This window comes from Drosophila erecta, unplaced genomic scaffold (assembly GCF_003286155.1).
Source record: "Drosophila erecta strain 14021-0224.00,06,07 unplaced genomic scaffold, DereRS2 tig00000092-arrow-pilon, whole genome shotgun sequence".
NCBI lineage: Eukaryota > Metazoa > Arthropoda > Insecta > Diptera > Drosophilidae > Drosophila > Drosophila erecta.
The window spans coordinates 9612660-9626285 of NW_020825207.1; the positions used below are offsets into that span (position 1 = coordinate 9612660).

Here is a 13626-nt window from a genome sequence, read left to right on the forward strand (position 1 = left end):
GGTAAACGAATGTGCTGGAAGCTGGACGGGTCTATTTGCGAGGAGTCTTTACAAAAATAACCAACTTGGCAGGTAATTTTAAATTTAAAAATCAACGGTTTAAGCCGGACTTACTTCGCCTACAAAGTTGAACTTTTGAGGAATTAGTTTTTCCGGACACTCGTGGAAAAACAAAGTAATCCCAGCACTAGTTTCACTCTTAGTCAATTCAACGCAAGGATTTTGGACTACAAGCAACCAAAATTACAATGTCTATAAACAGCAAATCTGATGCTCCTTTGGTGACCAACGCCCTGGACGCGGAATTCGAAAACTTTTGGAAAACGGTTAGCTGTTTTGCGGCCAACAGCTTTCCCTTCGAGGACCGATGCGAGTTCGTCAAAAAGGCGGAGGACTGCATTGCGAGGACCAATGTAGTTCCATACATGAGACTCTTGGCCTGCGATCTGAAGTGCATCAATTACTTCGAGGAAATGATCTTCATCATCTTGTTCGTGGCGCTCTGCTTCCAAATTCTGGTCTTACTGATCTACACGATCAATGTTTAGTAAGTTTAGCATAAAACGCTTCCAAGTTTAGGAAAAACCCATTTATTTAAAACCATTCTGCCATACAGCTATAGTCCTGCTCTGAAGGTGGTATCACGATTTCTCCATATGAACGAGCATTTGGCTGGAGTTACCATGATGGCCTTTGGAAACACTTCCGCCGACCTCTTCGCCAACTTGGCCAGTGTTGACCGACATGTGCCTGTGTTGGCCAACAGCTTGTCGTCGGCCCTGTTTGTGATAACGATTTCCGGCGGCCTAATATGCTACATTTCCCCCTTCAAGATGAATTCCTACGAAACGGTCCGCGACATTTTATTTCTTTTGTTCGCGACATTTTTGATGGATTACTTTTCATGTAAAGTAACCCATTTCAAACTGGGCAACAACTTGAAATTTCTCAGTAAGCATAACAGACCAAGCGATGTCAACTTTCCGCAAAAATGTAATAGCCTTAAGTTAAATTTTAGTTGTGCTCATGGTTTACATAAGCTACATCATTATCAACGTGACAGATGTGTACTTATTGCGAAGGACTAGAGCCTGTGAGTATTCGTCATATGTATTGTAAAATAACTAAGTAAAGTTGGTGTTGTTAAAAAAAAAAACTTTCCCAGCAACGATTGCCAAAATGCAAAGACTTCTGGACGAGGAGCAAACACCTGAAGTCATATTAAAGCTCCAGGATCTGGAGAGAAAGTTGGAGTATTATTCACAGGATACGAGGGTGGAGATCTTGGAAAAAAAGATTGAAGTCTCGATAACCAGAATACGCTACACTACGATGAGAATGATTCAAAATCAACGTGTTAGCGTCAACCGACGCGTCACCCGAAATATGAGACTGGATTACACGCAATCGAAAAACGTAGGGATCTTCAGGGACTTTCTCCTTGCCCTCAGGCCCATCAAGTGCCAGTCCTGGAAGCAGGCCGACATTCTGAACCGGGTCTTACTGCTGATCCGGGCTCCGGCCGTCGTCATCTGCACCCTCTACATTCCCCTGGTGGACTACGAAATGGAGAAACATGGCTGGAACAAGCTGCTGAACTCCATCAACGTAGTGATTAATCCTGCCCTATCAATATCGTTCTTCATGTGTGAGTAACAATGAAACTTCATTACATAACTATATTCTTCCCCATTGCAGCTTTAATCCATAGAGAAGGAAACACTATGTGGTACATAAGCCTGCAGAACACCATGACTTATGGAGGCTGTTCCCTCGTACTCACAGTGCCGTTTGCCGTCTTCATTCTCATCCACTCACGGACTGATGTGCCACCATCTTATCACTGGGTGAGTTGCAGTGATGACCTGCAAAAACCTCACATAAATCCATTATGCCCATTTACCAGGTGTTTACAATAATGAATCTGACAGGATCGATGTTCCTAATCTTTCTCTGCGCCACGGAAATCGATACAGTGCTGGAAGTGATTGGAAACATATTGTCCATAGACGACAACTACATGGGCGCCACTGTGAAGGCATTTACAGGGAATCTGGGCACTCTTTTCGCGAACACCGCGGTGGCCATTCATGGCTATCCAAAAATGGCATTTGCATCCGTCATCGGCGGATCTTTTTTCAGTGAGTACCTTGAACAATTTCCAGTGCTCCCTTATCTGATTATCTGATTAAAATCCGATTATGCAGCCATCGTCGTAACTGGGAACACTGTGATTTACGTGAGAAGTCTGGTGGGACATCAACAGAACCACAGTGAGCAGATAGAGGAATATGGCCAATTCGCCTTTATATTTCTCATCATGGGACTCTTTAGCATTTTGCTTTGGTCCACAACGTTGGGATTTTTCGCTCGCCGCTCTATGGGATTATATTCGATTGGGCTTTACGTTGTCTACTTATTGTTCGCCACTCTAGTTCATGAGCGAATCATTCACTCGTTTAGCAAAGACAGTCAGCTGAGCTCCGCATTTGGCGATATTTAAGTGGTAAAGGATATTTGGATATTAAAGTGGCAAGGCTTCGAAATTATTAAAGAGCTGGGAATTCTGAAATTGGGCTAATAATTTGTATGATTTCCGAGTTCCTGAAGCGCACCTTGCTGGGAAATTTTTCCTAGTTTACTGCGCAGCATTTTCCCAGCAGTGCGTAAAGGTTGGGCAATGAAAAGCACGCACAGACTGAAAGGAAACCAAATAATATCGAGCGTGTGTGGCTGAAGGAAAATGGGGAAGAGTGGGAAAAGCGGTCGTTGACGTTTTTTGTTGGCTGCGCAATTACTTCTTGTGCACCAGCGACTTTAAGGATTTTCCACTGGGCGAATGTCAATGACAGTTCATGCGCCAAAACATTTCAATTTTCCGCTGCATCATGCGAGTTCGCTGACTCTTGGCCATGATCAAGCAATTAAAACGTAACACTCCAGCAGACAACACTGCATATGAATCATCTGAAGATTATTCCTTTTGCTTAGCTGCAGGCTGGTCTTGAAATTAAATTTAAATTCAATGTTCAAGTCCACGGCTCAAATGACATTTATAGCCGAAGAGGCGGAGGAGAATAAGAGCTCTTGAAATGGCAGACACGTGTATATAAAAACTCCTTGATATTCCTGCTTTTTTTACATTTTCCGAAAGCCCCCAGGACACTTAAAGCTCAAAATGTACGAGTGTTGGTGTCCTCCATTAAGTCTAGAACATAAACGATAAATGCGATTTGGATATTTAAGTCATTGCAAGGAAGGCGTGGGGAAAATGGCAAAATATAGTAGAACAAATAAGCGAAGGAGGTGGAGAAAGCCTGCCCCACGCAAAAAGCACAAACACAGTCGAGCTGCACCAATACAAACGCAAAGCGAAATGGCCGATGACTCATCCGAGGAAAACGCTTGTATGTGAGTGTGGAACCTGGCCACAGTCGCGTCCCAACGAAGTGGGAATGCCAAAGAACAGAGGGCAAGGAGCAGGACATGGAAAAGAAAGGAAGGAAGGAAGGAAGAGCGAGCCAAATGGTGAATCATCTTTCAAGAGGCAAACATTCCTGCCTTCCTCGACAGGTCCTGCCTTTCCACCCACTTCGCAGTTTTTTGTTTAGGTTCTCATAATTTCAAGGTTTGTTTACTCAGTGTTTCTGATACAGAGAGGAAAAATTAAATGCAGCCTTAAATATAAAATGGTAATATTAAGAATATCAATGAAGTAATAAGTGATATTTTGTTTACAAATGTTCCCCAAAGTGGGCTCAATGTACAATTTATAATAAGCCACACAAATGAAATATCACGGCGGATATTTTTCCCCTCTGTAGCTTTTCTCCTGTCACGCAGGACCTCCCGATGTTGGCGTGGTATGTTGTAACTTTCGGTGCCTAGCTGTCGCTCCATATATGTAGTATATAATTTGCGAGCACGCGGCTGCCAGGACACGTTGATTAGCAAGTGATTTCCACTTCGGGCGTTTTTGTTGCCTACTTTTCTGGGTAGCTGACCACACGTGATGAAGTAGACCGCACTGGGCGGCGACCACGCCCCGAAAAACGAGGAGCTGCATTGGGGAACACTTAAAAGTGCAGCGCACAGGTAACATAAATCATTTTGGACAACCACAAGCTTTTGCTCCTATTCCTTGCCGAACACAATTAATAATAAACAAGGGAAAATTGTCAGAACAGGAAGCCATTTCGTGGTCAGCTAAAATATTCCCCCACACTTTCCATTTTCCTTTTTAATGCTGCTCAGCGAAAATTTATGTTTATGGCTTAGCCCCCACTGGGCACTCTTTTTTTCCTTAGAATCCCGCACATTTTACTCCTTTTTTGTATAAGTGTTTTCCCCCATTTATTCATGACACTTTGGTAAGCCACTTTATGTGGCGGTTGAAGAGCTGCGACTTATTAAAGACTCGGGTTTTGGTCAGTCCCTTGTTAGGAGCAACTGCACCGGCTTAGCTTGAATCTGAAGATGGTGAAACCCGTATATTCCCAAGGGTGGGGGAATGTGAGCCGTGCCTCAGATTTGCCCTATTATTAGAACCGCAAACAACAATCACAGCAAACAAGATGCTCGATTCCCATCTAATCCACTGAAACCCTAATCTCTCAATTAAGCTGGTCACTATAATCACACCACAGTGTGGCTGGACATGACGCACAATTTTACACACAGAGGAAAGCAGAGTTAGTGCTTTAGATTATTGAAATAATTCATGTGGATAGCATGGGATTCCCCATCTTAGTTTAGCTTAAATAAAGAGCACAGAAAGTATTAATCTTTAATGTATTATCATAAATTGCTGTAGGCTCACATCTCTTTGTTAATGGTTATATTTATGCAAGATGTACCATTTGACTTTTTTGCTAAAGCCTGAAGATTGATTTTCCTTCAGTAGCCAAGCCAAGGAAACTTCGAAGGAAACCCTTTGCCCACGCACAACAAACAGACAGAGGAACAAGATACAACCTCCCACGCAAATGTGCCACTTGAATGGGCATGCTGGCTGAGTGGCAGCGAGGTGAAGGTTGTCCCTTCAGACTCCTGCTTCTCAAAGGTCAGAGGTTGACCGTCGGCAAACATTTGAAGTCGCTTTGGCTGAATGGAGGACGCACTCCGACAATTGGAGCTCCCCTGGCAACTAGATTACCCTCCCTGACGTCAATTGGCGAGCCGATAAAGCGTGGGCTGTGGCGCATAAATGCGTCTGCTGTGGATGTTCCATATCTACTATTTTGAAATGCGCTGAATGACAGGTTGCACCATATGCTCGGCGAAATTCGCAAACGGCAGTGGAGAGGTCTTATTTATAGAATCCTCTGGGGGCGGACAGCTGCTGAAGGACCTCCAGCGGGATCCGCAACAGGACGAAAGTTGGAAAAGTTCCCGAAGGGAGATGCGTGCGCACTTCTGGGGCAACTGGCTGTGGAATATTGATTTTTCACAAACTTCCCCGAATACCATGAAGTGCGTTTTTCACAAACATTTCGAAAACCATTTCAATTGAACCCCATTCTCATGTGTTCGTTCATGTTTTGATCTAGTTATGCTACTACTTACGTTCGGAAGTTAAATTCCTTGATTGGCGTCAACAGTTTTTCCACACACTCACAGTCACAGTTATTTACCCAATTATTATTGCACTCAGGTGGTTTATTGTTTTCTATTCGTCACCGCCCTGTGAAGATTTAATGGATTTCCTTTGTTTCTTGTTTGTCTCTCGATTTCAAAACTTGGGGCGATTTGCGAGGATGGCCATTACGCGAACAGGCAACAAACGAGTCTGCCAGCGGCTGGCCATTTGTCCCACCATTCGGATACGCGTGCTGGAAAATTGTTTGCAGCTGCGCGCACGCAAGCTCGGGAAAACGCGGTGGAAATGTCAATTTTCCTCCCCCGATTTCGCGGCAGGCTGACTTTTGTTTTGTTTTTGTTTGGCTCGTGCCCAGCTGTTTTGCTAGGGATGGCACCATTGGCGGCAGTGTTGGAAAACGCTTACATCACTTACGATAGTTTTATTTAAACTTTTTTTTTTTTGTAATTGCTTAAATAACTTAAAAGCACAAATACGTATTTTTTGTGATATGTAATGAATGCCACCTTGGTTGACCGTTTTCCTTGGATATTTCGTTTTAAATTGTTAAACCATTCATATCAGTTGCTAGCTGGAACCAATTTATTAGCCGCAACGTAGACTACAATTTAAGATCTCCGCTCCGCAGATGCTTATAGATTAAACATAGACAACCGCCGGCTGCGCTTAGCAGCTGAGCTTCTTGGCCTCCTGGAAGCGGCAGGAGATGTCGTCCCAGTTGGCGATGTCCCAGATGGCCTCCACGTAGGAGGGACGCACATTCTTGTACTGCAGATAGTAGGCGTGCTCCCAGACGTCGATGCCGAAGAGGGGGATCAGGCCAGTGGAGGCCTCCAGGGGATCCTGGTTGGGCAGAGCGGCCAGCTGCAGTTTGCCGGACTTCTTGTTGAAGCCAAGCCAGCCCCAGCCGGAGCCCTGGACCGCCACGGTCAGCGTGGTCAGCTCCTTCTTGAACTCCTCGAAGCTCTTCCACTGCGACTCGATGGCCTTCTTCAGATCATCGCTGGGCTGGCTCTTGTTGGGCGAGAGGTTCTGCCAGAAGATGGTGTGGTTGATGTGGCCACCGCCATTGAAACGCAGGGCGGGAGCCAGCTGAATCAGCTTGGTGGTGTCGCTCTTCGACTTCGCCTCCTCCAGCTGCTCCTCGGCGGCATTCAGATTGTTGACGTAGGTCTGGTGGTGCTTCTGGTGGTGCAGCTCCATGATCTCCCGGCAGATAATTGGCTCTAGGGCGGCATAGTCGTAGGGCAGCTTCGGGAGGGTGTGCTTGCCACGCACCGCCAGGCTGCAAATGGTTAAGTGTATCTGGTTTTATAATGTCCTCAAGATCAGGGTCGCCATTTGTTGCTATTTATGTAATCAGCCGGCATCGATTTTGGTACAATTTTCTTTGCTTCTCCCGTGCAACTTACCTTGCCGTTTGCGTAATTTTACGGGCCACGAACATATCTGCGTTTTATTCGACTGCAAATAAGGCAAACTCCTGATATCAGTTTTAAAACCAAATAAAACAAGGCTTACGTTCTCGTTATTTTGCTTGATCTTTTTGAACAATTTATTCCTAGAGATGAGCAGCCAGCTGAAAATATCGAAAGACCTTAATCAGTGATGTGAGACTAACTTTTATCTTGGCTAATTGATAGATGAATAAATATATTTCTAAACGGTCAACGATGCCTGTTTACATTGATATACAACATTTATTCACATATAACGTCATATATAACATATATATAATATATGACTATTAGCTCTTTTATAGCCGCTTGGGCATCGATAGTTCCCATTTGATTGCTGATGGAACTAATCGATTTTTGCCACTCTGACTCCAAGGCGCCAAATTTGAAACTGATCAAGAAATTAACGTCATACGTTTGAAAATCTGCCTGGAATACAACATCACAGCACACAACATGTCTACATTTCGTATACCGTCCCGAATAAAAATCGATATAACAGATAAACGGGTACAACATATTCTCCACAAATATCTTCTAGTACGTAAGTTTCCCAAATACAAGCCATCATTTCTACGATTATATGATGATTTGTTCAGCAACCTCTTCTGGAGACATGAGCAGTGGGGAAGGTAGTAATTCGCGCCAAGCCGCAGTGGTTATTGACAACGGCTCTGGAGTATGCAAAGCCGGATTCTCCCCAGAAGACACTCCCCGCGTGGTCTTCCCATCGATTGTGGGCAGACCTCGTCACCTGAACGTCCTGCTAGACTCCTTGATCGATGACAGTGTTATTGGCGAGGCGGCTGCCCGCAAAAGGGGAATACTAACGCTCAAGTATCCCATTGAGCACGGCATGGTCAAGAACTGGGATGAAATGGAGATGGTCTGGAAGCACACGTACGAGCTGCTACGTGCGGACCCAATGGATTTGCCCGCTCTACTAACCGAAGCCCCTCTGAATCCGAGGAAGAATAGGGAGAAGATGACGGAGATTATGTTCGAGCACTTTCAGGTGCCAGCTTTTTATGTGGCAGTTCAGGCTGTGCTCTCACTTTACGCCACCGGACGCACTGTGGGCATTGTGGTGGACTCGGGTGATGGCGTGACCCACACGGTTCCGATCTACGAGGGATTTGCCCTGCCCCACGCCTGTGTACGAGTCGATCTGGCTGGCAGAGACCTTACCAATTATCTGTGCAAGCTGCTTCTGGAGAGGGGAGTTACCATGAGCACCTCTGCTGAACGGGAAATCGTGCGGGACATCAAGGAGAAACTGTGCTATGTCTCGATGAACTATGCCAAGGAAATGGATCTGCACAGGAAGGAGGATACCTATGAGCTGCCGGATGGCCAGAAAATCGTTTTGGGCAGCGAGAGATTCCGCTGCCCGGAGGCTCTCTTCCAGCCCAGTTTGCTGGGTCAGGAGGTGATGGGCATTCACGAGGCCACCCATCACTCGATCACCAGCTGCGACATGGACCTGCGAAAGGATATGTATGCGAACATAGTGCTCTCCGGCGGAACTACCATGTTTCGTAACATCGAGCATAGATTCCTGCAGGACCTAACCAAAATGGCTCCCCCATCCATCAGAATAAAGGTTAACGCTAGTCCGGACCGCAGATTCTCCGTTTGGATGGGTGGTTCCGTCTTGGCCTCGCTTACTAGTTTCCAAAACATGTGGATCGACAGCTCGGAGTACGAGGAAGTTGGTTCTACCATAGTCCATCGAAAGTGTTTTTAGCTGAGCAGGGTCGTTCTGAGCTATATTTATTATATATTTTCTATTTGTTAATGAATTCAACGTTCATGGAAATTCTTAAGGAAAGATATTCATTTTCAGGTTTCCTCAGTTTTCCAAATTAATATGATATAAAAAAAATAAAACAGGTTTCGATTGATTTGGGTTTTATTCCGTTAAACCAAACAGCGGACAAGCTAACCCCAGGACCAACTATCTCCTTGATAATTTAAGCTGGTAAAACAACCTCCAGATAACCAACGCCAAATAAACTAAGTAAGATGAACCTCCAGGTAAACTAACCCCCAGGCAAAATAACCCCCAGATAAACTAACCCGCAGGTAAAATCACCTCTAGATAAACTAACCCCCTGGTAAAATCACCTCTAGATCTGGATAACTTCCAGATAAACGTACGCCCAGTTAAACTAACCCCCAGGTAAAATAACCTCAAGATGAACTAACCCCCAGATGAAGTAACCCCCAGATATCATATTCTCCATATAAAATAACCCCCTAGCGCCCCCTAAGCTAACTCCCAGGTAAACTAAAATAAACCCATACCCACAATATACCTATACGCATTAAAATAATACCCATATATAATAACACCCAGATAATATAATCCATATATAAATCAACTTCCAGAAATCGTAAGAATTTAATAAACCTATTTAATAACTGCTAAACTTCTATTCTGATTTATTTCGATTTTATCAAACCAAATGAAATATACAAATGTATTCGATTCTCACATCTCTGCGGGAGTCACCACCACGCAGTAACCTTAACTTCTATTCAGTTGCACGTGCACCGTGCGACAACCAAATCCAAGTTTCCACTCTCGATGCATTCACCTTCATAATCATAATTGTCAAGCTCCATCATTTCGCAGTCAGATGCACTTGGGCATAAAGCGCTGTTGTTTAAGAGCTTGACAAGATTTCGATCACGGATCTAGCCGTGGATTTGTTAAAGTCAGAGCCGCACAGTCGACACGTCGGAGTAGGAATCGGAGTGGGCACTGAAACTTGGTTCTTTCAATTGGCAGATAAGGATAAGAAATCAATCCGGATCGTTTTCCCAGCTCTATGTACTGAGGCACCAGCTGGAGGGGCTCGCTGTTCAAGGAACAGTGAATGTCACGGAGGACTATTAATAAATGCTATAAATTGATATTTGAGATCTTCGAATATCAATAACATTGATTAAAGATATTCAATGTCTGAAATCACTGCTCCATAAAAATAGATTTCTTACCTGTTATTTTCGGTCAATGCAAATAATGTATTCAAATAATGGCAGAAATTAGCACGTCATTACGCTGCACTTTGATTCCAATTAATTGCGAATTTATTAAGCCAAATGATGCATACAAATGTGTGAGATTGCCACATCTCAGCGCAGTAACCTTAGCTTCCTTCCAGTTGCACGTGCAGCCAGAACTGCGAGCTGCGAACTGCAAAAGCCAAGTTTCGAAGCATTCACCCTCATAATCGTATTCATAATTGTCTAGACTCATCATTTCGCAGTCGGCTGCTTTTGGGACTCAAAGCGCCTTTGTTGGGCACTTTGCCTGATTTCGATCACGTATCAATGGCGAACCTCCAATGGTTGGAGACATACTCGTCTACTCGCAACACAACGCGTGCTTGAGGAGGTGCACCTGCAACATCGCATTAGCCAAAGGTTCGGATTACCCATTCTAAGCGCATCTGAGACTTTGTTATTAGGAAGTGGGAACCAAATCAGTCCTCTTTAAATCTGCATTGTTCGGAACTGCCATCTTCTGCACAAATGATTACAATATATTCTTATTCCGCACTGTATTCGATGAAGGTCGCTTACATAAAGATTAAAAGCATATAAATGATATGACAAACTAATATTGATATGGTGGTTTTATTGTAGTGGCCCATTTCCAGTGGCATGCAGCTGAGCCTGGGTTTTGAGTCAGAATCGAATTGACAGCCGCTTGAAAGGGTTTTCCATACCAAATGGATATCTGTGCCAAGTCGCTGGCTGCGGTGACTGTTTTCATTTTATATATGGCAGAGTAGCGGCTCCAAGGTTGCGTGAATTCATCACTTCACTTCACTCCCGCGGGCTGTGCTACTGCAATTTTGTAAATTGTTTCCACTTGGTTACCTCATGGCTAACGTGGATTTATGTATCACTTTGGATGGGCCTGCAGTTTTGTTTGATTTTTTATTTGATTTTTATTTTCTATTAAACACCCGAACACAGAATAATTCAAATTCGTGAGGCCATAAATAAAAAGGGACATGGAGCGAGCGAGTGGGTGGGGGCCAGAGATGGGGCCGCAGTTGGAGATGCAGGCATCATTGTGTCATGCCGAGACTCGCGGCTCCATGGGCTGGTAGTCTGATTTGGCCGGGCAGAGATGTCTCTTGGTCGTCTTCGACTTGGATGATGTTGTCGCAGTCGCCGGTTTCATATGCATGCAATGGAGCGTGGCCTAATGCGATGTTGTTTGCCGCAAATGCATGTGCACGTTCAGCGGCTTGGAGGCGATAGTTCCCAGGCTAGGAGCTGTGCCTTCTCCGGAAATACCCACTTTTATAGCTCAATTTGGTCACCCATCCCGAGCTGTTCTGTTTGCTTATATTACCTGTTGCGTGCCCGCCTGTCACATCAAATTACATTGGAGCAGGAATTTATGCCAGCCCGACTGGGAAAACAAGGGCGCTTTTTTGCAACAGCAGATCTACCCTCTAAGCACCCTAACAAAACTAACAAAAATTTATTATATTATAATATTTTTATTATATTTATTTATATTAATTAGTGAGCAGATGCATGTTCTACTTATAAACATAGTAATCCACCTAGCACTCTAATGGCGTTTTCCGCAAACCTCAGATACCCACAGAAAGGGTATCCTGTATCCTGTGGCCAAGCCATTGCGCAGCTGCGAGCAGTGCTATTCCCGGGCTGATTCTGATGCGGAGTCCTGCTGCAATGAGCTCATTGCCCAAGGAGCAGCACAATGGAACAGGCGCACAGTACAGCTTCCCGACTGCGATGGATTTGCGTCTGCGGCTTGGCCGTTTCGGTGTATTCACTGTATGTAAAAGCCAAGCTAAAGGAGGATGAGCACTATAGGCCCATGTGCGACGTGAACGACAATATCAGCTGCTCCCTAGTCTTTAAATCAGGGTATGCTGCATTTTATATACGATTTGAATTTAATGAAATCCGTGAAATTTATCCATCAGCTATGGCGATGGCTTTGGTCTGGGTAGTATAACCCAAGTAAATGCGCCCAACGGAAGCATCGGTTGCATATTCTATGTCCTCTACTTTTTGAGCTGTGAGTAAGTATCTTTTGTGTGGGTAAATAAATTTAATAAACATGTTTTTTAGCTTTCTTCTATCGTCGTTGGCTGTGCTTGGCCCAGCTGATAGTATGCACTTTGACATTGCTTCTCTGCGTTTATCTGGGATTCCTGCTGCTTTTTGTGTTTTACGACTGCTGTTTGCTGTGCGTGGCCATCTACTGCATACACATTTGGCTCTTTCAGGAAGTCGTAAGGCGATATAGACGGCTTTACATGTAAGATTCGTACAGAAATTATAAAGATAAAGCGCTAAGATGAGCTAAGCCAGTGAGTTATTTTAAACCGTCGACGTGTTGTGGCGCATATCTTAGTCATCATCTCTCGTCTATGGCCGCAAGCAGGATGCTGAGCCGGCATCTTGCAGCTCCCATGACCAAGCACGTAGTTGGGCAATTAATTCTGCACGTTCCCATTTGCGGCAAAGGCTGTGATCCGTGATCTGCGATCCATAATCCGCGAATGGCGCTACTGCCAGCCGAGTTAACCATGCCAGCCCAGTTAATGCGGTGGGCGGACTGCGAAAACTCGGCGCAATTAATTTCCCATAAGTTCGGGAATCCCTTTGTGTGGGCTGTGGTTCCGATTTGGGTGAGCTGAATAACTGAATCAATGGATGTGTGGAAACATATACAGTGTGGATGATGTATCGCACACCCTTGTAGTCTTAAGTATCTATGACGAAAATGCCTGAAGCTTAAGCTGATGATATTTAGCTATCTCAGAGCTGCCAACGTGAATCACAGAATATTAGTTGCAGCCTCCTATCATCGCTTACATTTGCATCGCATCAATCCGAACGGATGATCTTGAAGGTTGGCCACGAAGATTAAGCTGTCTTTTTGATCACCAAGTCTCTTTTGATCTAGTTGAATCATAATCAATGCAATTAGACTGGCATTCCAGTTTACACATCAACAGCATACCCTTCTTTTCCAATTTATTCTCTGGTCTGCGAGCCAGCGCCACAATCTCCAATGCAATCGACTCGACCCTTCTACACCCATCAGACGCATCAGCGGATCCTACACCCGATTGGGGTCGTCTTTGGCACGATCTTCTTCGATGTATGGCTGGGCTTTTTATTATTATTTTTCCTTTTTCGACGCTGACAAGACAAGGCAAACAAATGCAAACGTTGGCGCTTGTCATAGCCACCACTGAACCACTGAACCACTGGAACACTGAGCCACTCGCTTGGGAGAGTGAGCCGCGGCAGACGCCGCCGACACATTCACCCAGTGGAGTAGACCGAGTAGACTACTTTGGGCCAACGCAAAGGCGAATCCAAAAGGCTTGGGGCCCGGGCACAATCACCACCTCGCCGCGCCTCGAGAAGATGTGCGCCGAAAGAAGGCAAATCAGCCCGAGACACGAGACCCAAGACCGCGGCACCCTTCACGTGGCAAGCTGGCGCGGATCGGGGTGGTGAAGGGTTGGCAAGCAAGCTCAGTGATTGAGATTTTCG

At 44.9% G+C, this 13626-nt stretch overlaps 5 protein-coding genes across 6 annotated transcripts; 4 read left to right on the forward strand and 1 right to left on the reverse strand.

The window, feature by feature from the left end:
- The first annotated feature begins 248 nt into the window (after nt 1-248).
- LOC113564261 (cation/calcium exchanger 1) lies at nt 249-1021 on the forward strand. Its single transcript, XM_026980218.1, is given in 3 exon segments — nt 249-547; nt 617-970; nt 972-1021. Coding segments are annotated over 3 exon segments (693 nt in total). The 3' UTR covers nt 1012-1021.
- Nucleotides 1007-2561, forward strand: LOC6548499 (putative sodium/calcium exchanger 7). The gene is made up of 5 exons (XM_026979833.1): nt 1007-1093; nt 1166-1648; nt 1699-1847; nt 1907-2141; nt 2208-2561. The coding sequence occupies exons 1-5, from the start codon at nt 1027-1029 to the stop codon at nt 2501-2503; spliced, it is 1230 nt and encodes a 409-aa protein (XP_026835634.1). The 5' UTR covers nt 1007-1026; the 3' UTR covers nt 2504-2561.
- Nucleotides 2562-6159: 3598 nt separating this feature from the next.
- Nucleotides 6160-7205, reverse strand: LOC6548498 (superoxide dismutase [Mn], mitochondrial). 2 transcript variants are annotated; one of them, XM_015156792.2, is made up of 3 exons: nt 7121-7205; nt 7012-7063; nt 6160-6884 (listed from the first exon to the last, which is right to left on the reverse strand). In XM_015156792.2, exons 2-3 carry the CDS (start codon nt 7044-7046, stop codon nt 6266-6268), a joined length of 654 nt encoding a protein of 217 aa, XP_015012278.1. In that variant the 5' UTR covers nt 7047-7063; nt 7121-7205; the 3' UTR covers nt 6160-6265. The 2 variants fall into 2 exon arrangements, with proteins under 2 accessions (XP_015012278.1, XP_001975311.1); XM_001975275.3 differs by having other exon boundaries at nt 7012-7195.
- A 291-nt stretch (nt 7206-7496) lies between these two features.
- LOC6548497 (actin-like protein 53D) lies at nt 7497-8859 on the forward strand. Its single transcript, XM_001975274.3, has 2 exons — nt 7497-7600; nt 7656-8859. The coding sequence occupies exons 1-2, from the start codon at nt 7513-7515 to the stop codon at nt 8801-8803; spliced, it is 1236 nt and encodes a 411-aa protein (XP_001975310.2). The 5' UTR covers nt 7497-7512; the 3' UTR covers nt 8804-8859.
- A 2950-nt stretch (nt 8860-11809) lies between these two features.
- LOC6548496 (vitamin K epoxide reductase complex subunit 1) lies at nt 11810-12380 on the forward strand. Its single transcript, XM_001975273.3, has 3 exons — nt 11810-11979; nt 12039-12133; nt 12187-12380. Exons 1-3 carry the CDS (start codon nt 11810-11812, stop codon nt 12378-12380), a joined length of 459 nt encoding a protein of 152 aa, XP_001975309.1.
- The last annotated feature ends 1246 nt before the right edge of the window (nt 12381-13626 follow it).